The 26,982-nt window shown below is 40.4% G+C and overlaps 1 protein-coding gene across 2 annotated transcripts in view; it reads left to right on the top strand.

Moving 5' to 3' along the window:
• The first annotated feature begins 18,743 nt into the window (after window positions 1–18,743).
• Window positions 18,744–26,982, top strand: part of cachd1 (cache domain containing 1) — an 80,521-nt gene continuing 72,282 nt past the window's right edge. For both annotated transcript variants that reach the window (XM_068707629.1, XM_068707628.1), the window contains exon 1: window positions 18,744–19,270. In XM_068707629.1, coding sequence (XP_068563730.1) covers window positions 19,022–19,270 — 249 coding nt within the window. In that variant the 5' untranslated portion in view covers window positions 18,744–19,021. The remainder of the gene's footprint in view (window positions 19,271–26,982) is intronic.

Genomic DNA, 26,982 nt, shown 5'->3' with positions numbered 1-26,982 from the left:
GAATAATGGCCCCTGTGAGCGATATATTATTATAAATTACATTATTTGATTTTTACTAATGCGTCATGCACACACCGTTTCCTTTTGTAGTGGAGCTATTTTAACTACTATATATGATTTTCATCTTATGTTTTATATGTAAATGTTTAAACTCAAAAGTAACAAATAGATTCATTGCAGCTGTCTTAGTGATGTTAGAATTGTACTCAAGGACAGTACTCATGCAGAAAACTGGATGATGGAGCACTCCTGCTTGTGATAACTGAAGGCTTCCCCTATGACGATATGATGACTGAGAGGAAGGGATACAGATACATGTTGAGGGAGGGAGAGGCAGCGAGCAGGATACAGTTTCACCGTCCTCTCACTCCGTCATGGCGGCACTGGAAACCTCCAACAAGCCCCTGATTGTTGAGGAACACAAGCTGTTTTTGTTGAGGGGCTGACAGGCGCTTGACCTCGGCTGTCCGTGCTGCCACATACTGACCTTGAAGAGAGGAAGTGAAGTGAAGCCTTTGAACGCTGTCAAGTGAACTGTCACTGCCTTGTTTAAATTCCCCCGGGGGGGCTTGACACAGCTTAGTTAGCTCATTTGGACTTTATAGTCATCATCCTGGTTCATGCAAATTGTTTTCTCCAGAGAAACATATTTAGATATTTTTGATTCATACAATTTAAGATATTTTGTAAAAATGAAACTGAGAAATAGTGACTTTTTAAACTCACTTTGACACATTTGTGTACTCTCAACCCATGCTTTAAAGAATAGAAACTATGACATAGATAGTTATCATCAAAATGTTCAAGTCTTCAAAGGCTGTCACATAGAAACTGATCAAAAATATGGATTGTTTTTGTGTTTGGCTCATTTATTTTCATGACAGTTTTATTTTTAACTAATGGTCTACAGTCACACTAGCACCTCTGTGTGGTTAAAATGCTTACAATGATAATGCTAACATGCTGATGTTTAGCAGCTTTTACCATACTCACCATTCTATTTTAGATGCTACATTTGCTAATAAACACTAAACACATAGTATTGTACAGCTGAGTTTAATGGGAATGTCATTAGTTTTGGAGGTATTTGATTCTAAACCAAAGTACTTAAAAATCTAAATTTTGACCTGATGTCTCCAGAGGAAAAGTCAGAGGATCACCAAAGCCAATAGGATTCATCCTCTGAGGACTGTGAATGTCTGTACAAAATTTCATGCATGGCAATCCATCAAACAGATAGATAGACAGAGATATTTCAGTCTTGACCAAAGTGGTGGTACTTACAGCTGAAACTCACTGTTCAGGTTGAACAAATTCAGCTGTTTTAAACATGAACAGTCCTTTTCATTGTCGGTCTGATACTTGAATGCTGCAGAGTTGGAAAGACGGGAGGAAAACAATAGAGTGAACGATGGATCCACATTCCTTCTCTCTATTCATGCCTCACAGGATCACATGACCCCTCCCAAGAAATGGCCAGTGTACTGTGACAAAATTTAACATGAAAATGTTGTCAGAAGAGTGTTGACATGGTAAGAAAATGAGATCATTGTTGTAACCTCATTTCAACAAAAAGTTGGTAAATAGATACCGTTTCCGTTCAGTTGAAAAAACTCAGGAATCAAATGCAGGTTAAGAGGGACATTGGCCACCTAAGGACTATTGAACACACATGATTGGTTCTCTTAATGTGTGTATTGTTCTGCCGCTATGTCACTGACAGAATTTAAAGGAGTAGTTCAACATTTTGGGGTTGTGTAAGAGGATCGTTACCATCACTGCCATGTCTGTTAAAAGAGCAGCAGGTTATCTTAGCCTAGCATAAAGACTGGAAACTGGGGGAAATTGCTAGTCTGGTTGTTACCAAAGTTCATAACAATATTGTAATTTTTACATTTCATTTTTTGTACAGATTATACAAACTAGATATAACGCTTTTAGAGGTGCTGGAACCAGGCTAGCTGTTTCCCCTGCCTCTTCAAAACTATGCTAACTGCCCGCTGGCGCTCGCTACGACAGCATACAAATATGGGCAGTAGTGGAAAGTATTTGCAAACGTGAATTTATTTTATCACTCAATGCACTCTCATTGCCTGCTGTTTACGTCTTACTCAACATTCACACATTCGCACAGATTTCTTAGACTTTAAACTTGATACAATATATTTGTACTCTCAAACATGGATGTATGAAGAGAACTGGATACAGCGTCAGAGGCGAACCCCCGTTCAGTCCTATGAACGTCGCTTAGTGGGGCATGAAGCAAAAAAAAGTTTGACTTCAGTTTATAGAATTGTCCTCTTGTAAGCAATTTTGTGCACTTGTTTTGGCAGTTGTAGAATGCAATTAAGTGTATTTACTCAAATACTGTACTTAAATACAATTGTGAGATACTTGTACTTTACTTGAATATTTCCATTTTATGTATCTTTATACATCTAGTCCACTATACATCAGGGGGAAATATACTTTTAACTTCACTTCCTGTATTGTTGGTACTTTTACTTAAGTAACATTGTGAATGAAAGACTTTTACTTGTAACAGTAGTTTTATATTATACTCTAGTTAGTAAATCTTTTAATCATGAACAAATTAGTTGTAAATATGAATGGTGACAAACAAACAAAAAACAGTAGTGCATTCCTGTAGTGCATTTTTATAGTTTGCATCATGAATTCCTTATGATGCAGCAACAAAAACAACATTAATAATTCAACATCAGGGAAACATTGTCCATCAACTTTGACTATGTTTGAGCACCAAGCATCATGATATAAAACACAGAGTCCACCTCATCTTGTCCCACCAGAGTCCTACGGTCTGCCCGTCAAGTGCAGCTTCATCTGGGATGCAACGATGGAGCCAAGTCTCTGTGAAGATGTAGACACAACAGTCACCGACCTCTTGTTGCTCGGTTGGCCTGAAGTCTGATTTCATCCCATTTTATAATTCTGCGACTGGACATAAGACAGCCAGCAGTAGGCTGGGTAGTGAAGTAGCCTTAGGTCCTAGCTGGGTTAGCAGCAGGTCTGGGTGGTTGGTCGGCCGTGGGCGGTGATCATCTCAAAGTCTGCTGCACTTAATCCCCACGCTTCTTTTTCAGATGTTGATGAATGTATTCTGCCATTAGTGCTCCAGTAATGAACAGGAAATAACAAGAAATTTAGTAAAATTCATGGGAACTAGTGTCCGCAACAGGTCCAGGCGAGGGAAAGCCATTTTCACTTTCTGAGCGTAACTAGTGCCGTGCTGCGCACTGCCATGAGTAGTATATAGGGTACACCTCTGCGCGTGCACGTGAAAAATTTGCATATTGCTCATTAATTATGCATTAAAAAATATTTTTAATTTTTTAATTATTTCTTTTTAAAATTTGCATAATCGTCTGAAAACGGTAGCTTATACACGTATATACTGTAGTGGGGGGTTATTCTACATCCTTATAGGGGGTGAATTAAGTATTTAATGTGTAAAAACTGCTCTGCACTGCTCCTCAAGTTTAGTGCACCTGTTGCATCAGCAGAAGTGCAGGCTGAAAACTGGCATGTTGTTGCGCGTGCACGAGGGCGCGGGTCCTCCACCTGTTGCATTGTCTTCACTGCTCTACGCGGCTCCTCCACCTGTTGCATGCATCAATAGGTGGAGGGGGGGGTGTGAGGGGATGTCAAATTTTTTTAATTTGCATAATTGTCTGAAAACTGGCATGTTGTTGCGCGAGCACGAGGGCGCGGCTCCTCCACCTGTTGCATGCATCAACAGCAAAGGATGGGGTGTGATGGGGTGTCACCACATGAACGCTCTGCGAGTGCATATTGTGACGTGATCGATAGATGTGATATGAAGGTGGGTTTATTTGAAATGTTACTGTGTACAAAGGCATTGGGCCCCCCGCTATAGTCCTTTTTCCTGCTGCATATTTGTTCCTGACCGACGTGTCGTCTCATCCCTCAAGCTGGTACTTCTTACACAGCGTTGTTTTCTCATACCATTAATCATGGCTCATGACCAAACGTAAGTATTTTCTTTTTCTTCTTATATTTAATGCATGCATCACATGGTTGTTTTTAAATCAGACTTGTTTTTAAAGTTTCTCATCATCAGCTAACATTTGGGGTAATATCAGAGCTGACGATACTGAAAACAGACCTCCTATACCCATATATGGTTAGTATTTCGTTTTTGGGGTTACCTACTTTTTTTTTACTCTATTTTACGATAGTATATTTATCTCAATACATATACTTGCTAGATTCATCTGACGATATCCAGTCGCCACAGAAACTGCGGCGCAAAATTGGTTCATTGACCAGACCTAGAAACCCGTATGTGCAGCAGCCCAAGAGTTTGAAAAAGGGTAAGCGTTGTAGCTTCTGTGTAAATCCTCTCGTGCTTCTCCCGCCCCAAGAATACTCACTTTCTTTCATTGTAAATACTTATAGATATCAACGCCCCAAAGCCCGGGTGATTATCGTTAAAGAGGACTGAAAAACGGGGTAAAACAACGAGGTATGTACTGTTTAATTAACAAATGTGTTCAAAATATTTCTTCCACCACTGGATGTGATAGTGGATCTTTTCATCTGACTATCAGCTAGAAAACAAATACGTGCATTTCTCAAAATACTTTTTGAGAAGTTGATGTAGTGAATTTATCAACATGTAAGGATGGAGTTTGTATTTTCAAATTACAACAATTTCACCACACTTTGCCTCTCATGGTGCCAACTTGAGCTTTATGTTTTGAGTAAAATATGATTGTTTTAGTCTTAACATAGATCTGTTGACAACAACTTAAAAACTGAAGTGGAACTTACAGAGATTTAAATGACTCTAGAGGCCACGTGGACTGTTAAATTGTGTGTGTGTGTTAAATGCTACACTCCAGATTCAGTGAACACACAAACTTCTGTTAGTTGTTAAAGATATCTTGAGCCATGGTGCATTTGGTAGTTTGGTGTGTGTGTGTGTGTGTGTGTGTGTGTGTGTGTGTGTGTATATTATGCACAGAGGTAATGTATAAATAGTTCTGGTATTGAGGACATAAATAGCCTGCAGCAAGTACCATACCTATAAATGGCGCATGTGCTCAAAGAAGGATGTGTATTTCTCCACAAGATTTAAAAAAAAGAAGCAGCATGTTCTCAATAATGTGCATATTTTTATTTAAATAAATATATTTATTCAATTAAGAGGATATTGCTGTGCAGTTCAGCCCTGAATGATACATGTAGAGTGATAAGGGGAAATCATCTCCTAAAAACACAGATGCAATTATAGTCAAGATATGTTTTGATCACTTAAACCTGCAATATAATAAGCAGTTATGAAGCGACATTATCATTCATTTGGAGTCATGCTCACTTTTAGCTCTGTTTTGGTTTCAACTCCTGAGTGAAATATATGACTTAAATGCTTCACTATGTTCACCAGTTAGTTCCTTACTGGGTCTGTTTCCTGTTAGGCGCTGGGCATGTAGTCTACACATGGTATTTAGAGCTTTTTCTTGAACAGCTGCCTGCTGCCACCCAAAACAACTCTGAGAGTGGTGAGACTGAACCAAAACAGTAAAGTTGTGGGCCGGACAGCAGGTTTAGGGTTAACAATGAGCTGAGACCAGCTTTAAAATGCAATTTGAAGCAAACTACAAAAACTTTTTAAGGAGGTTTAATTTATATAACTCTGGGTTGTGATTATCTATTTTTTGCCACAGATATAACTAATTATAGTTACAGAAGATTTGATTTTTGAACTCCTCGACACTTTGTACTCTGCACCAGTCTTCTGCAGGTAAGTTAGTTCATCAGAATTCAACATGACAAGATTCAAATAGACAGCTATCTCTAAATGATACCAGAACTTTCTAAGGACTCTCTGAAACTACACCAATTAATCCATGTGCTATCAATGGGATACCTGCTGGGATTAAAAAAGATAGGTGTTAGACTGTACTCCCACAGAGGGCAAAAGTTATGGTTTCAGCTCAACTGACTTTGACCCTCGGACATTTGGTGCACAGCCAAAGGTGGGCAAAAACAAGGACCACAGCCCCGCTACGACATTACACCTGGAAAACAGGTTTGAAACTTAATAAACCTCCATGAGACAGAAGTGGGGGTTGGTTGTGGATACATTTGGACAGTATTATTAACAATGCCAGCTGACAGAAAATAGGAAACAAAAGTACAGCAAAAAGGAAAGAACTCACCTAAATGTGGGAGAGACCATTATCAGAGACATTAGCGGCACTGCATACAGATGCTATGGTCCGTGACCGTGGCATATAAGAGAAAATTGATCAATTAAACACGACCAAAATGGACTGTAAAGTGCTAAAGTAGGTCTGGCCAACCTAGACGCCCATTTTTTTGTTCAGTAGTCTCATCGCTGAATACATGGATCGGCTACAGTATATTCATGCCTTGAATCTGTTCTGGGGGTGCGCGCATCTTTTCAGGGCAGATGGCCTAAACCCAAATAGACATGGAGTTAAAGTACTGAGTTAAAGTACTGTCCCAGGCTGATCATTTTTGATTCAGCCTGGGACATCAATCGGCCAGGCCTAAGATGATGCACCCTGATACACAGCAGCTTCAGCACCACAAAGACATCACATCGTCAATGTCAGCATGTCGACAACATGGATCTGCATCCATACTTTCCTTTACTCTCCCCCTACTTCACCCCTTTTGGGATTCACTGATGAAATGGAAGCTTTAATTAATTTGTCCTGGAGAGCAGGTACCTTAAACAGTCAGGGTCCTTTCCCTACTTCTACTACTCCCAATATGCCTATACTTTCCCCTATTGAGCATGGACCTTTCTTCCCATCAAGGCCTAGAAGCAGGTTCTTCTCCTGGACTTCATTTTTATATTCCTGTTCTGAGAAATACGAGAACAAAATCAGCTAAATTGATAACAAGATATCAATTACTAGTCAACCACAGTCTGTCTTCACACGAATAATGCTTTTAACACACTCAATTCATCTGTATTAAATGTCAGGTCTTTGGCAGGCAAGTTATTTTTAATTAGTAATGTAATTATCAAGCACAATATTGATTTTATGTGTTTAACTGTGACAGTGCAGCAGTTCGTATTGAGTCAAAACCTCCTGAGCTCAGTTTTATGAATGGGCCCTGAGTGCGTCAAAAAGGAGGTTGAGTTGCCATTTCATTTACTAACTCTTTCCAATACAAGCAGATGTGTTATGGAAAACTTGCTCCTTATGAAAATGTTGCGCTTCAGTTGGTAGTGTTGACAAGCTGAACTCAGACGGTGAAAAACAAATCAAAATAAGAAATGGGTCCAAGAATTTCTGCTCTTTGCTGAACTTGATTTTGCCTCCTTCACTGACAATTCAGCAACATGAGGCAATGTCAATTCCCTGTGTATACTGTCTTTATTGTCCTTGCATCCACCTAAACTTAATTTAATTAGCTCTAAAATATCCTTGTGTATATGCAAAATGTTTTTAGTTGTTTGAAGTGAATCCGCTCCTTTGCCCTTCTCCTTTTCTTCCTCCCCCTGTTCACTCTCCCCTCCCCCTCTCCTCTCCACTCAATCTCTTACCCTACACTCGTTCTCCTCTTTTCTCCTCCCCCTCTTGCCACTCCACACAGAGTCTCTATCTGATAATCCATCCATCTTTGTGCTGGAATGGACGTCTAATGCTTTCCATCTGTGTGTGTCGGTGGTGGGGCTCCAAGGGCAAGGCCTGCCGCTCTTTATTCACTTCCCCCTCTCCACTTCAACTCCTTTCCAACAAAACCCCCGAGTCTGGTTCCACTCAGCCTTAAGTCTAAGATCTCTCTCCTCGCTGGGGCCCCTCCTGGCCTGAGGCAGCAGGGGGAGGTCGGTCAGGCCCCTGGATCCTAGAGGTTCTGGGTCACTTTGAAATGTCAATTAATCACATACATAAAGTTTCCTTGGCCACTTTGCTTACAAAACAAAGCATATTTTCTACATAGAGACAAAACTAAATGAAACTAAATTATCTGCAGATTACTGTAGATATAAAAGACGCAATACTTTCTACCGCCCGTCGTTGCTTTTATTTATTGCAGCTGTGAAAAAATGCTGCTTTTGTCCCGTCATTATTTATCTTGTAAAGTGCTTTGTGCCTATTTGCTTGAAAATTGCTCTATAAATAATTCATTACTTGTTTAAAATGTCAACCATTCTCAGTTACCGCCTTCCAAATATGACGTTTTGTTGTTTTTCTCAGTTTCATATCAAAGTAAATTAAATCTCTCCTGGTTTTGGGCAACTTTAAAATTTCAATGGATATTTTTCACTATTTTCTGACATTGTATAGACTAAACAATCAAGCAATTTGATAAAAAGAAGAAGAAAAATAGTTTGCTGCCCTTATCGGCATAATGCATTTGTTATTACAATAAAACACCACTTTATAGGCATTGAGCAATATACAACATGCAGTGTTAATGTTTTTGTTTTTTTTACTTTGCGTGAGTTGCGGCAGAAAACCAAATTACTTTTAATTTTCAGCTTTTTTGTTTAAATTAAGACTTTGTAAATCTGCTTGTCTTGTACAATACATGATACAAGTGGTATGAGACCACCCAGTGAGACTACGCGTGGCATATGGACTATGACAGTGATGAAAGAAAGACTTAATTGTATAGTGGACAGTCTAAACTCAGCAGGACATTTTATTGTATAATACCTCTTGTCATGGTGGAAGAATCCACCAGGGCCATCACAGGGAATATCCACCTGAAAACTGAATGCTCCCTCATGATCCTCTTGGGAGACTTTAATCAGAGTTTGTGAACGTAAAGTAAACTTATCTGTGACGAGGAAAACAAGACAGAGTCAGTGATGATTATGAAATATCATAGCTGGACTCCAACAACAGCCTTTGTTTTGATAACCAAATAACGAATATTGCATGGCAATTATTGTTTAGGGTGGAATTCTGCAGTAATTCTGTGGCAACAGAAGTCATCCATTTTAGCAAATTAATTGAAGAATGCTTTGAGGGAGGTTTTGCTTTGTGTAGCTGGCAGGGAAACATACAGTGCTGTGCTCTGAAAAATGCTCTTTCTTTTATCGTCCCTCTTACACTGTGACCAATGCAATACTGCAGTCTCAACAGAACTGCCTTTGTGGAAAAGTCCTGATTTGGATTAAAGGCAGCGAGTGTGTTGTGAACATTAGGCTCAAGGTCTCTTTCAACTCCTCTGTGCAGAATCACTGTTGAGATCAGATGTGTGATTACGATCGCTCTCCCGTTTCCTGGTGATAAAGGTGTGAATGGATTTCTTTGCAGTATTCAAAGAGACTGCAGCTGTACTGTCCTGTGTTAGTTTGACATTTTGGGGAATGCTTATTCGGTTTCTTGCAAAAAGTCAGATGAGAAGATCACAACAAGTCTCATGTCTGTACTGTATGAGAAGCTGCAGTCAGCCGATAGTTAGCGCAGCTTTGCACAAAGACTGGAAATCGGGAGAAATCGCTTGCCTGTTTGTTTAATCCATATAAAAAGTTGTGCTTTTCTTGGGGTTAATGCGTTGGCCGACTTTTTTTCACGTTTGGAGAGAGCCAGGCTAGCTGGTTCCCCATGCTTCCGGTCTTTTTGCCAAACTAAGCTAATCAACTGCTGGCTGTAGCTGCATATTTACTGTACAGATAACAGGCTATATATATATCTGAAGCATGCACTTTCTGAAATTAGAAAAAATAGCTTGAGAAGCCTTAATCAAAGCCCAAATAATGAATTTGATGATTTAGTTTTTGGAAATATGCCTACACCTCTTCAGTTTATTGTGGAGAGTTAGATGAGAAGATTGATACCACTTAATTCTGTGCATTAAATATGAAGCTACAGCCAATATCAAAGAAGGCCAATTTGTTTCTAAATGCTTTGAAAGAAGGAGATCTTAGAAATCAACGTGTCAACAGGTGAACCGGTGACGACTCACCACTGGACTAAACCGTGCAATGCAGTGGTTTGGGGCCCTGTAAACCCCCCCCCCCCCCCCCAAGTGATTGTATTTCAACCAGTCCCGAGAGGGTCACATTTTAAATGTAGACCAGTTAGCTGGCAAAAGAGAGCGAGAGATACTAAATGAAGTTCAGATTAAGATACACAAGTTTAGTCTGAAGATGTACAACCTCGTGTGATTGTCTTTCTGCCTCCGTCTGTTGGAAATGAATAGTTGCAGGCCTTACTTTATGACTTTATGACTTTGCCTCTGTCAACATTGGCTGGGAAGCTGAAGGCTGGATTTCACGAGAGGCAGAGAGAGACAAGCTCTTGGGGAGATATGCCTAATATAAGACAGTATGACATAATTATGAGTGAATTAGGTTTTAGCCTGACAATACAATGCATCACTGAGCAGCTTTCATTGGAATGAACGCTGTATCAAGTTCTCTTTACACATCCATGCATACAATAGAGAGCACTCCAAATTGGCTGTTTTGCTGTGCAAGATATGAGGCCGACAGCAGCTATAACTGCACAATGGACTCCTCAATGATGGAGCTCTCAAATTTTGACACAAAGTAGCCTTATTGTTTCCAACTATATCACAGAATGAATTAATGAATGTCAAATACAAGGAGTTACATTTTTACAACCTGCCTCCTGATAAGTTGTTAAGAATAAAGACTTAAAAATGAGATGAGACCACAACACAACTTTGCCAAGAGCTTGGCAAAGAACAAAAAGTATTCGCCACTGACTTTTAAATACTTTAAGAATGACTATCCACGATGTCTTAATAATAATGAGTTATTGCTAATGCTTAAGAAGAACTTTCTTCTGCAAGATATTCATTATGTGAATATACTGTATCTGACAATGTACAGTGTGATTGTCATATGTGATGTGTTATGCAGTATACCGTTTTTGCAGTTAGTAGAGAAATGAAACAAACAGGATATAACATGTTATTTCTGCTGGCTGTGGCTTCATTTTTAGCCCACAGACATAACAATGGTATTGATTTTCTTATCTAACTCTCACTGGGGATCCCAACTAGCGAGACGTGAGTGTTCTGTCATTTGATCCACACTTTGGTAAACGTCTCTGCCCGTCCGTCTGTCAGCAAAACAGCGGGATATTTGAGTAATTGAAACAGTTCTCTTTACAGATTACGCTTCACTCAACGTGTCAAAAATGGATTTGAACCGTAAAAAACGTAGACGGTCTCTGTCAGGGGCACGTTTTGCCAAGCCAGCGTGGATTAATACATTTAACAAAATGGAAGCGTATCTGTTCCATGAGACGGATGTCAAAAACGCTTTTGGTAGGGGATCGTCCAATTGTAAGTACATTTCCTAAAATGTTGAACTATTCCTTTAAACCACTAAATTTATTGTGTGTTTTTTTGTGGGCTGTTCTATCAAATTCAACTTGTATTACTGCAAGCTTCAGATGTACTGTACATATTGATACTGTTTTAGCTGTGCACACCAAATTACATTCAAAATAAAACTGGGCCTTGTTTAAATGTCTAGGATTGACACCAGAATTTGTAAATCACAGATCTGTGGGTGTAAGTTAAGTGTGAGCTGTGTGTGGATATTCTGTGAGTAAGTTTTTTTGTTTTTTGTTTTTTTATCCACAAAAAAATGCACAGCCACATAACAAGCAGGAGCCGATTCTGATTAATATTTTATCTTTACTTGTGTGAAACCATGATGACACAACATGGCATGTTTCAGTGCTCCTCACTTCTTTTCTTCACCTACCCCCAACTCCCTCTTCCTGTCCTCCCCTCTCCGCTCCTTTCATCTCCTCACTCCCCTCCTTCTCGTTTGATATCTCTTTTTAAAAGGTCTGTGTCTGTACATGCATGCAACAAACACACACACACACACACCCACAAACACATGAAACAACATTTCTCATTATTGGTCCAGACCAGCAAGCAGCTTTGTAATCACACAGTTTGTTTAGTTGTGTTTTACTGCACACGCACACACACACACACACACACACACACACACACACACACACACACACACACACACACACACACACACACACACACACACACACACGTATACCTATCTCCTCTGGTTTTCAACACACATATACACAGGCACAGTGATTCGTATTTTTTTTTCGGTCTCACTCACGCACACAGATGTCAAACACAGTACTGCACAAAGCCACAGCCCCAGCATTGAATAGAGCCAGAAATAGCTCTGGGTTTGACTTGGAATCGGCTTAAGTCTTCAAAGAGAAATTTTTGATGTAGCAAAGGGAATGAAAGAGTGAGAGGAGGGGTGGGGGGTAGAATGAAAACGGAGGAGAGAGTAGAGCAGATCTGGTTCTTATATCCAGCTGTAGAAAAAGGGAGGGGGGATAAAAAACTTCAAAGACTCATGTTGCCATGGTAACTGGTGCTTGCTTTAAAGACCCACCGACCCCCCCCTCCTGCTCCAACACACTATACATGTAGCAAATAAATTGGTGGCAGCAGAGTAGTGTGTGTACTGGGTGCAGACTAGTACTTTTATATTTTTCCATCTCCTGCCTTCTGTTGCTCTCCGTATCCAGCAGAGATCATATTGATGTGTGTGCTGATGGGTACTACTGCAGCTAATTAAAACCCAATAGGGTTAGCAGCTAATGCCTCAGATTCCCTGTGTGAAATGATTGGTTTAGTTTTATCTGGCAGCTTCTTCATGTTTTTCTGTACTGATGTTTTGAAGTTTGTTCCCTCTCATTATGCTATCACTTCATAGCTGTAGTGGATCTAAATACCAGTTGTAATCAGATCCTTCTCCCAGTCTGTCTTTTCCGTTTCAGTGTTCGTGCAGACTGTGTGTTGCCAGTGTTGCTACTCTTTTATTGACTATTAAATGGAGTTTTTAAGTACAAGCTAAACCTGTTCACCTTTTCAGAGATAAAGCACAAGAGACAGAAGTTGTACAGACGAGTTACATTTCATTTTAATTTACTTGATCTGCTTTTGATACAATCGTTCTCACATTTTTAACATAACAGCGTGGCTTTATGGATGGCAATGTCTGTCTATGTCTGTTTGTGAGTTTGGTGGCCCACCACTTTAGTCCACACTAAAATATATCGGATGTACATTGGATGAATTGCCAGAGATATTTGGTATTATTTTATTATTATTATTTGGTTATAAATAGCCTAATCTCATATTTTATCTTGTATGTTCATAACAGTTCCATGTTTATTTTTACCTTTCTTTGTTCAGCTTTTTTGTCCTTGTTTTTAGCTAAATGTCTATTTATATCTTGTTCTTGAAACCCTAACCCTAAGACCGGTGTCAAATCCCTTGTATGTGTCAATAATGCTAATTATGATGTTAATAACCCTGAGAATAAACATGTTAAGGAGGTAAAAGGGCCCAAATGCTCATGGCACATCCCTGTTCATATATCATAAAAAAAGAATTGTTGTTGTTGTTATTTATATTACATTGTTATTATAAAGGCCATTGGTTATAATGCTGTAACGGTCACAAACTATGTACAGCTGTGTCTCCATGCCTGTCTGTGACCCCAAAACAATGTGACCCCATTGCCTTTTGAATCCATTTCTGTCAGTTTTGTTCTTCTTCCTCAGCCTCTGTCCTCGTTTCACGGCTGTGTGATCACAGGGTTCTGTCAAGCATTAAGAAGAACTCGGTAGTTCTGGCTAGCTAGTTTGTCCCTGGAGTGCTTCCTGTCTGCAGATGGATGGATGCCCAAAGACTAAAGCTGAAGCTCTGATGCTGCCAGTGACTTTGAGTCTGCTGGGAACAGGGAGGTTGTTTACGTCTAAAATGATTTCTGATTTTACCACAGGGTTATAACTGAGGCGCCATTGGTCGTCAAGAGAGAAAAATCAAGTTTGTCAGTCAGGATCTCTCCTCTACACTTTTAGGCTATCGGACGTCATTGGTGTTTGGAGCCCTTGAAAGGGTGAGGCATATTAATAGTAGTCCATTAATTACTTTTTATTCTGCTTTCTTCGTCTCTGGTTAGACATCAAGAGAGGATCAATGATGATTATCCTCAACATGATGATGTTGTCTAAACCAAAGAGGAGTGTTCAGAGCAGCTGCACCCAAAACGTTTCCTCCAAGTGGTTTGAAGAGAGAGATGGCAAAGAGCAGAGGCGAGGATGCTCATGCAATGAATCAAAACCAAAGTCAATCAATCATGTTAGTCAACTTTACAATAATTGATCAAAGCAGGTTGCTTTCAATGTTACAGAACATCTTTTATGCTTTAAACAGACTGCGCTTTAATGTTGTCTTTTATTGCCACGAGGTGTGACTTGTATTATTACTTTACTTTAACATGAAAAGTAACCCGCCTGTAGTCCACATGCTGTAAGAAACCACCACAGCATCAAGATCTAAAGAGCAAAAATACAAAAGTCAATTCAGCGTGAAACTAAAATGTTGGGTTCCAGACGATACCCAGGGATTGAATGTTTTTCAGTGTATTACCTTAGTTTGTACTGAAAGATGATAATTTTCAGTTGGGTACTTTCAAGGGACAATGCTTGCCTACAAACACATCAACACGTCACGCAGTATTTTTGCTAAGCTACTTGACTGTTTGCTCTAGCTTCTTATTTCACGGTCTGACGCGAGAGTTGTATCAATCTTCAAATAAGCATATTTCCCAAAATTTGAACCCAGCCAGATGTTAAAAGTATTCCAAACATTATCATCACCATTTTCAGTGCCTGTGCACATACATACGGGCATGGGTCAAGCCATTTCCATTTGTTTGCCTGTCCTAAGTGTAAGTGTTTTCTATGTGAACATCTTCTTCCTCCTTTAACATTAGGGACGTCTATACAATATAATTTCAATATAAATGAGAATAACAATGCAACATCAGAGTATCATGTAACAGAGCACAAAAGCATGCAGCCATAAAGAGATTAGATTTTGTGTTCTTTGTCTCTCTCTGCATATATTCTTGAGAGTGACTTCTCCAGTGGATATTCTGAGTGCCTCTTGTGTATCGGTGTTCATTTCTACCTGTGTAGCATATCTACTTTGTTATGTAAAGGCCTTGTTTTCCCCGAAGGAGTGTTGCTGTTAATGCCTAACAAGCCTCTATGTGTCACTGACAACCCATGTGTTTACTGATTACTGCAGTGGGGAAATTGTCATACTCACTTAGTTGCATTTGGCTTTGGCTTTATTTACACAGCATGAGAAACTCCGGTTGTAGCATTGTCTACTTCTCACACACAGCAACGCCTCCCCTAACAGAACAGTAGAAGCTGTTTAACCCGACTGAATATGGCTTCAAAGTTTAATCTTGACTTCCACAGGTAACAAATAATATTAGATCCTGAGCCAAAAATGTCCTGTTCCTGTGTATTAAAAATGTCTCTCTTAGTCAGAGCTGCCTTTGAAGTCAGATGTGAAACCCCAGAGTCTTCCTGTCTGCTTTGAACAGGACCTCCCAAAATCTCACCCCAAAATCTCATTTAATATATTCACAAATCGTGAATCCTGGAGTAATCAGCTTCACTTTCTCCCCTTTATCTTCCCAAACCAGGTGGCTTTGTGGATCTGTGCTGTAATTAAAATAATGCAAATGGGGTAGTCCTGCAAAACAAATCCTTCTGTCTCTGTTAATGAAGACCCCTATACCTGCTTTCTTGTGTTAGGAAATGTTTAGCTCTGAATAAACCAGCAGCGCTCTCTCCACAGAGACATGCCAGTCAGACAGCCAGTCAGGATTGGTAATTTTACAGACAGACGTGTTGCTTTGGCTGAGCTGCAGACTGAATATGATGCAAGTGAAAAAAAAATGAGAGCAAGTCAAACTGGTGCCATACATTTTATGGCTTTACAAGCCAACAATCTGTGTAGTAAAGAATTGATTTGGACATGTTGTATTCATCATACCCGTTGTTAGTTATTTTAGAAATCAAACATAAGCTTTTAAGTGATATTGGTGAGGTGCAGAAATTATATTACTAATATGACTGTATCCTTAGAAGTTATTATTATGTGGAAAATTAAAGATCTGCTTAACTGACCAAGCCTTTAACAAACAGTCCCTTGTCTTAATTGAAATCTAGAATGCAGAAGGGCCAAATGTTGAGTCTTTTTCTGACCCCTTTCTCTAAACACCTGTGGTAGCACCACACACACACACACACACACACACACACACACACACACACACACACACACACACACACACACACACACACACACACACGAACACACGCACAAGCACACATGATCACATGCACAAGCATAGAGACCCTTCTTACATACAGTCTATGATAGAGACGCATGCACAAATAACAGGTGTGGAGCAGAGAGAGTTCAGCAGGTTTTTAAAATCCTCCAAACTCGACACCAGAGCTTTGATGAGGTCAGCTCGGCCTCTGCGGCTGAGAGGAGAAATTGACCATATCATTTTAAAAAGTTGTGGCATCTAGATTTCACTTTGATTTATTTTAGTCTGCTTCACATTATGTTAATTTATACAGTATTTCTGTTTGCACAAGGATCTTTATACATTTTCTGCTGTGCAAATATTGCAACCGATTCAGGAAATTAATTCCTGTCAAAAACAGTCAGCATTTGTGTACTTAAAAATAGAGAATGGCTTGCTAATAAACTACAGTTTGGCCTAGAACTTGGAGTTGAAGGTGAAACAACACAAAAAAACGGGATTTTCCTGGGAACTGATAATGTATGTGGTGCACGCACTACGTCTAACCAGTCAACTAATACCCTTGTGTTTGTAAGTGTCTAAAATAATCTGACAGCCATGAAAACATCTGAAAGCGGCTGCAGCCAAAGACGTAGACAGACGACCCATTCAGGAGCCCAGCAAAGTCTGGAGGCAGGAACTCTTCCTGCTGCAGATCTCTGATTTGCAAAGCATTAGTCCACTGCATCAACCACACTTTATTAGTATTAGTATTTAACTGGAAGAGCCATCCATATGAATTGAATGTTGAGGTGACAATTGTAATAAAACATTACCATGAATACAAATATCAGTGATTAGTAGTTCATCCTGAAAAAGGACCACTGTTAGCCATGATATTAACATCAATATTGTCCACATCATCTATTCAGGTTGGTATTTTCAGTAAAATGACTCACTCCACTGCTATATTTATGTCACAATGGGATGTTGTTAGACACCACATACTAAAAATATCAGTCTGCATTTGACTGACGATACTTCAGGGGAACGATCACAGTGGGCAGACAGCTATCCTCTCACTATGATCAAGATCGTGACTAAACATGTTTGACAGACTGACTAAAACATACAAATGATATATTTATAACATATCGACTCACCAGCAAGTGACGTCAAACCTTGCTCTGTAAACCTATGCGTAACACAGGTGAGTAGTTATAGCACTTCACAGCTACATCAGTGGTCACATCAGTGGTAATCATTTGTAAGGTTTCTTCAAAAGCCTCTCATGATGTGGATTTTATACAAGTTTATGGGTTAGAAAATGGAAAGACTCAACTGTCAATTCTAGTGTAAATGAGATGAGGCTTCATTACACAGAAGGTATGTTTTCATCTCATTGCATCTGTACGTCTAAACAGGGTGTCTCTAAAAGCTAGAGATGGTTAAGAACAACTTGTTACTTGTATTTTATTTATTTATTTTTTTAAATAGTAAACAAATAGCCATGAATTTGATATTTTGTGCCTGGGTGCAACATTGGTTAACAAGACAATCTCCCAAAGGAGGTCAGCTGTGGGATGGGTTGGAGTGCTGTTCAACTTCATTGCCTCACATCATCTGCCTTGACTCCAAAATTCTTGAACAAATTAAAAATGTATTTTGCAGTCTGATATCAAAATGGAAATTGCCCAAATACACGAGCCTCTGCTCTTCCTCAAAGCGGCCCAGCCAAAGGGAAATTGAAGCTGCAACAAAAACAAGAACTGGATTCTTGCGGGACTGGAGTCTCTGCTGGTTGCTGGTTGCTTTAGTGTTGCTTTCACTCATGTTCAAATGTTGTAGTTATTTTCCCCAGAATCCATAATCTGCATGAGATGTGATAGGCTATCACATACGTCACCCGTTAATTTGTTTCATACCTAAAAGCAAAGGAGGATCTCTCTTTGTGCCTGTTTGGAGTTTTACCTCAAGTGCACTGTTGTGTCTTGTCATAGTCTGTGTTGTTCTCTGCAACTGTGTTTAAAGACATGATCCCACATACTGACAGGTTTTCATGCAGAAAAGATCTCAAATGATCCTGTAGCCTCATCACAACTAAAGACTTTGTAGGCTATTAACCACTTCAAGATAAATAAGAAAGGGAAAAAAACCGTATAAAAGTCACTAGAATTAAAATAATATTTGGGTTTTTAGCAACCTGCAGGGAGAAACTTACACTTGGAAGGCTTTTATTGTCCAATTGTAGCAGTTTTGACGCACCTCTGCTGAGGTTAGACCCTTTTTCCCCATTCAGGGCTTTTTGAAGAAGTTTTTCCTTGCTAGACACAAAAGTTTCAGGATAGTAACATTTACTTGACTTTTAAGCCAGAAATGAAATAGTTAGTAAATAATCAAGAAGTAGTTTTTTATGGTTTTATGTATTTGGAGGATCGTTCGACGCCGGACGTTTTTACCGGTGGCTCTTTTTTCCCCCAGCAGCAGCTGAAGGCACCACGGAGCCCTGATCCATTGATCCGCAGATCCAGGCGCCGCTAGGACTCTTGTGTTTCCACGCCTCCCACTTTCACCCCCATTGTGGTGAATCTCCGGCTCACACACACAGACTTCCAGGAGTTGGAGCGACTGACCGGAGACGGAACACCGACGACGATAAAAAAGGAAACCCGTGTCTTCTTTTACGCATGGATCTACTTTCTTCTCTTGAGGGATTTCGAGGAGCTGCAATGGTTCCCGTTACTGGGGCTTTCGGAGACTCGAACCGAAGAGAAAGGGCACACGTCCTCCACGCTGCAAAGTTGTGAAAGTAGTTTCCCTTGAAGTTTTTCTTCCGCCACCAGGTTCAGACTCCGCGTTTCTCCAGTCTGTAGACTCACAGCCATCATGGCGAGGCGGACGGGGGAGAAACCTCTGGGTTTGTCGCCGAATATGCGCGCTGCTCTCTGGGATAAACACCTTCGGTTTCACGGGGGATTGTTGGCTTTTTTTTGGAGCTTCGCTTTAATCTGCTTGGCTCTTTCTTGTGGATATTGCGGAGCCGAGACGGAGTTTTCCATCCTGGAGGAAGCTCAAGTTTTGGCCGATCAGATGAAGAAGCTGTCCTCCCAGGAGCTGGGAGTCTTAACTATGCAGGTAAACGTGGAGGACAAATGTGTGTTTTAATCGCGCGTGTGTCTGTGTAACGTTACAACGATGAGGTATTTCTGTGCCACTTGGTGTTGAAGCCAAACCCCGCACACACACCAAACAAATAGCGTTATATTTTTAGAGGGGAAACTTTGTTGACTAAAATTATGCGGTTTTACGAAACAATACGCTCTTTGGTCGCAGCGCAACAACAGGCGCTTTGAAGATGGGACGCATTTATCTGGGACACAAACACGCTGGAGGTTTGATGCTTTTTTGGTGACTGTGCTTCACTTTTCTCATTCCATAACTTGCTTAAAAATACGATATTTTTAAAAACATAGATCACATTTGCTGTGTGTGTGTTTGCACTTGTCTGCTGGAAAGGTGCATACACTGCCATAAAGCAACATTTTTATTATGGATTGGCCCTCATCCAACAACGTCGTCCCTATAAAGATGCACGTATGCCAATGTGCAGATAAATAAGATGGTTATTATTCAACACGCCTTCAAATGTGTCTGGGAATCTTTGCTCTGCAGGTCTCCTGAACATCAAATAACGAATAAATCTATGTTTGATATAAACTGGCTGCAGCCCACAGACTCAGTCAGACAATCAGCTTTTTAGTTCATGATTTAATGATTGTTTGTTGAGATTAAAGAGCAAATAGAATATGATTTAACCTTGTAACTTGAACTATGGCAATTATCAAAATGGTTGTAGATTAATTTAGTCATCGACTAATTGATTCATAGTTGTGCAGCCGACAGTTTTTTAGTGTTTTATTAGAAGTTAGGTGGTTCATGCCTTTAACTTATTTTTGTGAAGACTGAATATTTCTTGGTATTATTCAATGATAGTAAATCGAAAATCTTCCTCTGCTCCACCTTCTCAATCTTGAGGAGTTTGCTGTTTATGTTTGTCATACGTGATAATAAATGCACACTTTGGGATTTGGACAAACAATAGACATGTTCCACTATTTTCTGGCATGTCACAACCAAGACATTTCTCAGCAGATTAATCGCTAATGAAAACAGTTGTCTGCTGCAGCCCTGATTTTATTTTTCGACGTACTATGTGATCACAATGAAAACACTATTTCACCATGTCCGTGCGTGCAGACCTGCGTTGAGTCACCAAATGGCAGGAGGTGTAGGGTGCAGTGCCCCTTGCTGCAGGGTGTGAGGGGGGGTGTTTAGCACTTCAGAGGCGGAGGAGCTCACAGGCCCTGAACACAGAGGCGAGGCAGCGGGGGGGCCCTGCCCCCAAATGGTGTTTCATCTCCTCTGCTTCCACACTGAGCTTCCTTCATCCCGGCTCTGGGAGTCTGCTTTGAGGGCTTCCTCTGATCCGCCTTTGTCGCCGCTCATCCTTCTCCAAGCTCCAGTTCGCTTCTCGCTCTTGTTCTTTCCGTCATTTTCTCTGCTGTCTGTCTCTTCTGCTCTGTATTATTCTTGTGTCCTGCTCTTGCTGGTGCTCACAGTCAAATGAATCAGCCCTTAGTCTTTATTTCTCATGTCAGAGTAAAATGGTTATATCAGCTGCAAATATGTAATTAATGCAAACATAGTTTTCTCTCGATATTTTTTTTTAAAGACTCATTCAGATTTCATGTAGCCCTTTTTGATTATTTATGAAAACATGCATTTCTGCATCACCCTCTATCGTGAGAAAAAATCTTTGAGACAGCCATGTTGTTGTACAAGCTGTGAAAATCCGACTTGGCATGAAGCTAACGCGGGTTTGATTGAAGCGGTGCATTTCATGGATTTGTCGGGGCAATTTTCCTCAAATGTAAGAGATGTGCGTCCAGTAAAAACAGTCCACATCTGCCCGGGAAAACAGCTGCAGGAATCTGCCGGCCACGCTGTGTGTGTGTGTGTGTGTGTGTGTGTGTGTGTGTGTGTGTGTGTGTGTGTGTGTGTGTGTGTGTGTGTGTGTGGGGACACCTGCTCTGATGCTCAGATGTGGCCTTACTCGCTGCCTGCAGGTGTGTCCATTGAACTCGATTCCAATTCATCTTTCTGTCTCTTTGGCATTTTTGCCCTTTTTTCCCCAGTGCAGTGAAGGAGGTAGTGATTCAGCACCATGAACGTTTTAATGCAAATTTGGAACTCTAGAGTCACAGCTGTAAATCACCATCTCTTCAAAGCATATGTTTTGTGTGTGTGTGTGTGTGTGTGTGTGTGTGTGTGTGTGTGTGTGTGTGTGTGTGTGTGTGTGTGTGTGTGTGTGTGTGTGCGCGAGCGCGCGTGTGTCCTTTCTTGGCGCAAAGACGCCAACATGCAAAAAGTTCACGCTGTACTATTTCGGAGAAGATCTGAAGGTTTTGTTATCAAGCGAGCGTGCCGGCATCTCCGCTTAAAACGTAATTCTACCTCTCTCCCTCTCTCCGCTCCACCCCTCATTCTCCGGCAGATGTGTAATTTGAGGCATTCCATGTCGGTGCATCTGAGTCACTGGGTCAACCTTGTTCAATCTGTCATTGAGTTATTCAATTATCACGGGACACAGGGGTGTTGATGCTCTTTTTTTAGGTGATAGGTCAACATTTCAGAGGATGTTTTATTTAAGTTAATTATTTTTATGGCATTTTACTGCACTCTAGTAGTTTTATTTGTATGAATTCAGGTGATTTCTATCTTATTATTGCAACTACAAACTGTAAAGTATTCTGCAGGGCTGCAACTCACTGCTATTCTTGTCAATGATTAATCTAGCTATAATATTATTATTATATCATTAGTTTACACAGTATTTGAGATATATTTCCTTTTCCCCAGACATTTGTTCATGAGCTGTCTTGATTAGTGTGGCCTCTAGTACCGTTTTAGTGTTTTGCATTACATTTCCATAATTTCCCCATCATTTCCATAATTCTTTATCATTGTACTTCATGTGCTATTTACCAGAGATGCGCCGATACTGACATCGGGTATTGACCCGTCACTGACTCAATTAGGTGGATCGGGTATCGGGGTCAATAAGCCGATCTGCTATTGGATACCGTTGTTGTCATAGAAGAATGATCCCAGTCTCTTCCACACAGTGAGGCATGCAGCTTATTAATTTAACCCTAGTATTGGAATGGTACTCAATATCGGCCGATACCCAAAGTCCAGATATCGCTATCGGGACTAAAAAAAGCTGGAACGGTGCATTTCTGTTATTTCTTTAAAACACCCGTTGCATGGCTTGTGTCAAGTTGTTTCTAATGCACACAGTTTTTTTCTATCTTTGATTTGTTGCAGCCTGGCTTTGTCTTTTATTGTATACATCAGATAATTAAGAATATTCTTCCACATTAGCAATTGATTTCATATATCTGAATGATTTCTGCCGTGCAACTTGTTCATGGTGAGAATAGACCATCTTCTCTGATATATGTTGAGCCTTTCATGTCATTTTTTGGGGGGCTCTAGCCTTAAAGCTGGAGGGTTTTTACACAGCGATTTGGACTTGTATCTAAATATTCAATTTAATTTCCTTTTCCATGTTATAATAAATAAAATACAGGCCTGATGCTACTCGCCTGCTAGAGCGAGGATCACAGTACATGTTTCCAGCAACAGCAACACATGCTTGATCACTGTTGGAAACAAACCGACGTGCCATTCATAGATTGTTGCTCATGCTGAAGCCAAAAAGAGATCTCTCATCGCTGTGTGAAAAGTCCAGCTCCCTTGCTTTTACGGGGAGGCTATTTACGCCCTGTCGGCTGATTATTTACAAAGGAAATTTCACTGTGTTAGTTTTAAGGGCTGTAATCCTCAGAAGTGTGGTTTGTTATTGAGGTTGGCTCGTCCAGCATCCCCGGCCCCCTAATTGAATATTGATAGTAATTTAAGGGGAATGGGGGTTTGTGCAGGAAAAGAGAAAATTGGGGCAGCTCTGGCCCTATCATTAAGCTGTGCTTTTCTGGGTTGGGTTTGGTCCAAAGGCAACACCAGTTGAGGGGCTATCACAGAGCCCGAGTTTTTTTTTTTTTTTTGATTGGGCCTATTTTACCATATCTAAATGTCTCCCACCTGCCTTTATTTTAATCCTATTCCTCTACTTGTCTGCCGCTAGACTGTGTATGTTGTGTTTCTTCCCTTTGGCTCACTTTATAATGAATCGCTTGCAGAGTCAGGGAGGCAGACGAGGAGGAGGAGGGTTAGAGGATATACAGCAGGACATCAGAATTCCTGAAAGGTTCTCTGCAGTACAGCTTCAAAGCCTTCTCGCTTCTTACTGCATTGCCTGCATGGCTGTATCCTCAAAAAGTCAAGGTTACCACGAGCGTCATAGGCCCTCTGCTACATGGTGGAATATTACTTTATCTCTTTCATTTTCTCTTTTCACTTTAAGTTTGTGTGAAGTGCTCTACTTTCAGTCTGACATGCTATAGCACGCCATGCAATGTGTGTAGATGTTGACCTCGTGTACATTTGAATAGAAAGTTGTACTGTATATTATTATATGTATATTATTATATGAAAGAAGAACATTTCCTTTCACTTAACACGCAATTGAACACTTGGGTGTCAGATAAATCTCTAAGCACATTCCTGCACTTGTCTTGTTGAGGATATAATGGGGCTCATTTTGTTGCCCACACATCAAGGCACAGAGGTTACATAACATAACCAACTACTCCCTGTCCGTTAGCCCAATGTTGCAAACAGGGGCAACTTCCTGTTCTGACAAGTGAAGCCAATGTGTAAGTGTCTTCAAACTTGCATTCTCTCTCTACTGACCAGCAGGGGACGACTCCTCTTGTTGCAAAAAAGAATTCAGATTGTATAGAAGTCTATGAGAAAATGACTCTACTTTTCACTTGATTTATTCCCTCAGTAAACATTGTAAAGATGAGTTTATGGTCTCAATCTCTAGTTTAATTTCTTCTTCAACACAGCATGATGTTCATTTAGTAAATGATGATCCCATTTAGAGTAAAATTGACCATAAAGCAGGGTATGCATTTGGGCGGGCTTACGTCTCTGCTTGCTGGCGCTAGCAGAGACGTATACAGTGTCACTACGGCAATCCTCCGCATTCCAAAAATGGTCACTTCTGGTGATTGGTTGGAAAAAGCCAAGATGGCGACTGCTGTAATTCATTTTGATTATTTTGTCTTGCTATTGTTTGCTGCTGGCGATAAAACTGTGGAGCTGAGGGGAACTGTGGGGTCAAATGATCGATTATCTGTTGTTTTGTCACTACAGGTGACACCTTTCACATAACGGAGTTAATTCATACACATTCAACATAAAAAAAGTATTGGTTGTAGCTGCTGCAGTGTTCAGGCGCAGTGAAGAACAGTAGAATTTAAGGGTGGAAAGGCTAAAAGTCTCCTTAAGCACATACTGGAGGGTTTCTATAGATCTCATAACCTTCTGTTCATATTTTCACATCAAAGACGAGCATGGTGAGGCTGGTGGTTTGTTCTTTAACCTCCACCTCTCATGTTGTCTCACCACATTAAATATCTGTCAGCTTTTCAAAGTTGTAGGGATATGTTACTGCTTCTGTTTCTCTCCCCTCCTTGCTCTTGTGTGAAATGTGCCGGTCGTCTGAGCTACAGGAGCTTTGCATTAGTCAGCCTTGCGTTGCATTGTGACGGCACAACTCCTCCTTTTTAGTCCAACCATAAATCATGAAGTGCCTCAGCGGTTTATGAGCCATTCGAAGCTGTGCTGAGCTATCTGCACCTCTTGCCTTTTTCCATTTCAACTGGTGCTTTTTTCCAAACTATTATTGCAGGGAGCAATACTTGCTTTCACTCACAGTTATTGGATTCTTGGTTGCTGCTGATACATGAATACTTCAAACTTTTCATTTTTATTCAAGCTGAATTTAAAATGAACATGGTGACTGTTGTGATAACCTGCAGGGTACACACAATGTCATTTCCATGCAAAATTTTTCTATAATGCAAAAGTTAAATTGTTAAATTGAAATTTAAGAATTGTGTTTCTTGAGTTCGTTTTTCGTGGAGAAACGGGGCTCTCTGCCAACAGCTGCAAAGTCTCATGGCGACATCTGCAATGTTTTAAAACTTGGAATGACTTTTGATATCAGTCTTGAACATTCTTGGCCTGTCCAAAACCGGGGAAACATCCCAGTTCTGTCGACTGTTACCTTTTATCATCCCGTCACAATGCAGGGGAGAACGGAGCAAAGGGCCACGTTTTCATTAAATGTGGAGCTGTTGTATGTTTTGGCCTCAGTCCAGGCACTGAAAGGCTCAGGCGCCCCTCGTATCCAACTGTCTCTAACCTCCAACTGAACACACATCAGACATGGTGAAGTCCCCAGACTTGTTTGACAAAGCTGGGAATTAAATGCTGCTCTCACATGGGAAGCTTGTCACATCTGGATTTAAGAAAAGCAACCTTATATTGACATAAACCCAATGTGATTTTTTTTTCTTCTTTTCATTGGATTATTGCAGAAACACAAGTTTATAATACTAACATGTTTTGTTCAGCAAGATCATTTCCACAAATTACCACTTTAATGACTCTTTAAGCATGAATGCAATCAGCAGAAATAAAGTCCTAATTAAGTCCTAAAAATCGGATGTTTCTGTTTATCCTTTGCTAAGCCTCTCCCTAAAATGGCCACTGCCCAATCCCATGCAAGCAACGGTAATGGTGCGCAGGAGGCCTTTCAGCGGTGTATATGGAACCTGCAACTCCCACAGCAGATATCCTCAAAGTTTAGAGGGACTGTCGTATTTTACACATTTCTGATGGCAATTTCAATTTCAGAATTGTTGTTCCATAAATCTGCTATTATTTCCGTTGGGATATCTCACACTGATGTTGTTAAAAAAGCTGTATGATGTACCTAATCAAGGGGGGAGGGGCTTAGTGAAAGGTGAATTCTGCATTTTGTTCTTTGTCTTTTAGCCCAGCACTACTTATCTTATTGTACAGATTTAATTCTGAGCGAAACAACCAAACATTTGTTCTAGGGCATTCAAATGTTGTTTCGTTAAAATAATGACAAATTGAAGCCAAGTCACAGATAACTTTGTGAAATAAAATTTTAAGATGTCCATTTTAACAGTTGCCAAATGACCTCCGTAGAGACCTTCACAGTCATCATGTATCGTTTGGCTTCGTCTTTATTTGAATCTACCTGCAGCCCACTTTCATATCTAACGTGGCTGTGCTAGAAGGCTGCTGGAAGATATGAGGAGAAAAACATCTTCATGTGTTTGTGTTTGTTTTTTTTTCCCCTCCAGAGCTTTTAAAAACATGGCTCCCATTCATTCAATCAAATTTTTGTTTGCCTGTGTAAGTACAGCCTAGTGCACTGACTCTTGGCTCCCGCTGGACTGCGGTCGGGACAGAGCATAAAACTGATGTTCTTCCCTTTCTGCACCAGCTGTTGTGGTTTAAATCTGTCTGTACTGTCGTGGCCAGATCATTCAACTGACCGCTTTTTGATCCGTTTCCCACATTTCTCCATTGAAGAAGGCCTCTCTCTCTCTCTCTCTCTCTCTCCTCCTCTCTCTCTCTCTCTCTCTCTCTCTCTCTCTCTCTCTCTCTCTCTCTCTCTCTCTCTCTCTCTCTCTCTCTCTCTCTCTCTCTCTCTCTCTCTCTCTCTCTCTCTCTCTCTCTCTCTCTCTCTGCTGTGTGTGTGTGTGTGTCTGTGTGTGTGTGTGTGTGTGTGTGTGTGTGTGTGTGTGTGTGTGTGTGTGTGTGTGTGGCCTTGACTG

This window comes from Cebidichthys violaceus, unplaced genomic scaffold (assembly GCF_023349555.1).
Source record: "Cebidichthys violaceus isolate CVI_PGR_0920_01 unplaced genomic scaffold, fCebVio1.0.p SCAF_13, whole genome shotgun sequence".
In the NCBI taxonomy this organism is placed as follows: Eukaryota; Metazoa; Chordata; class Actinopteri; order Perciformes; family Stichaeidae; genus Cebidichthys; species Cebidichthys violaceus.
This window is presented reverse-complemented; position numbering and strand designations above follow the sequence as displayed.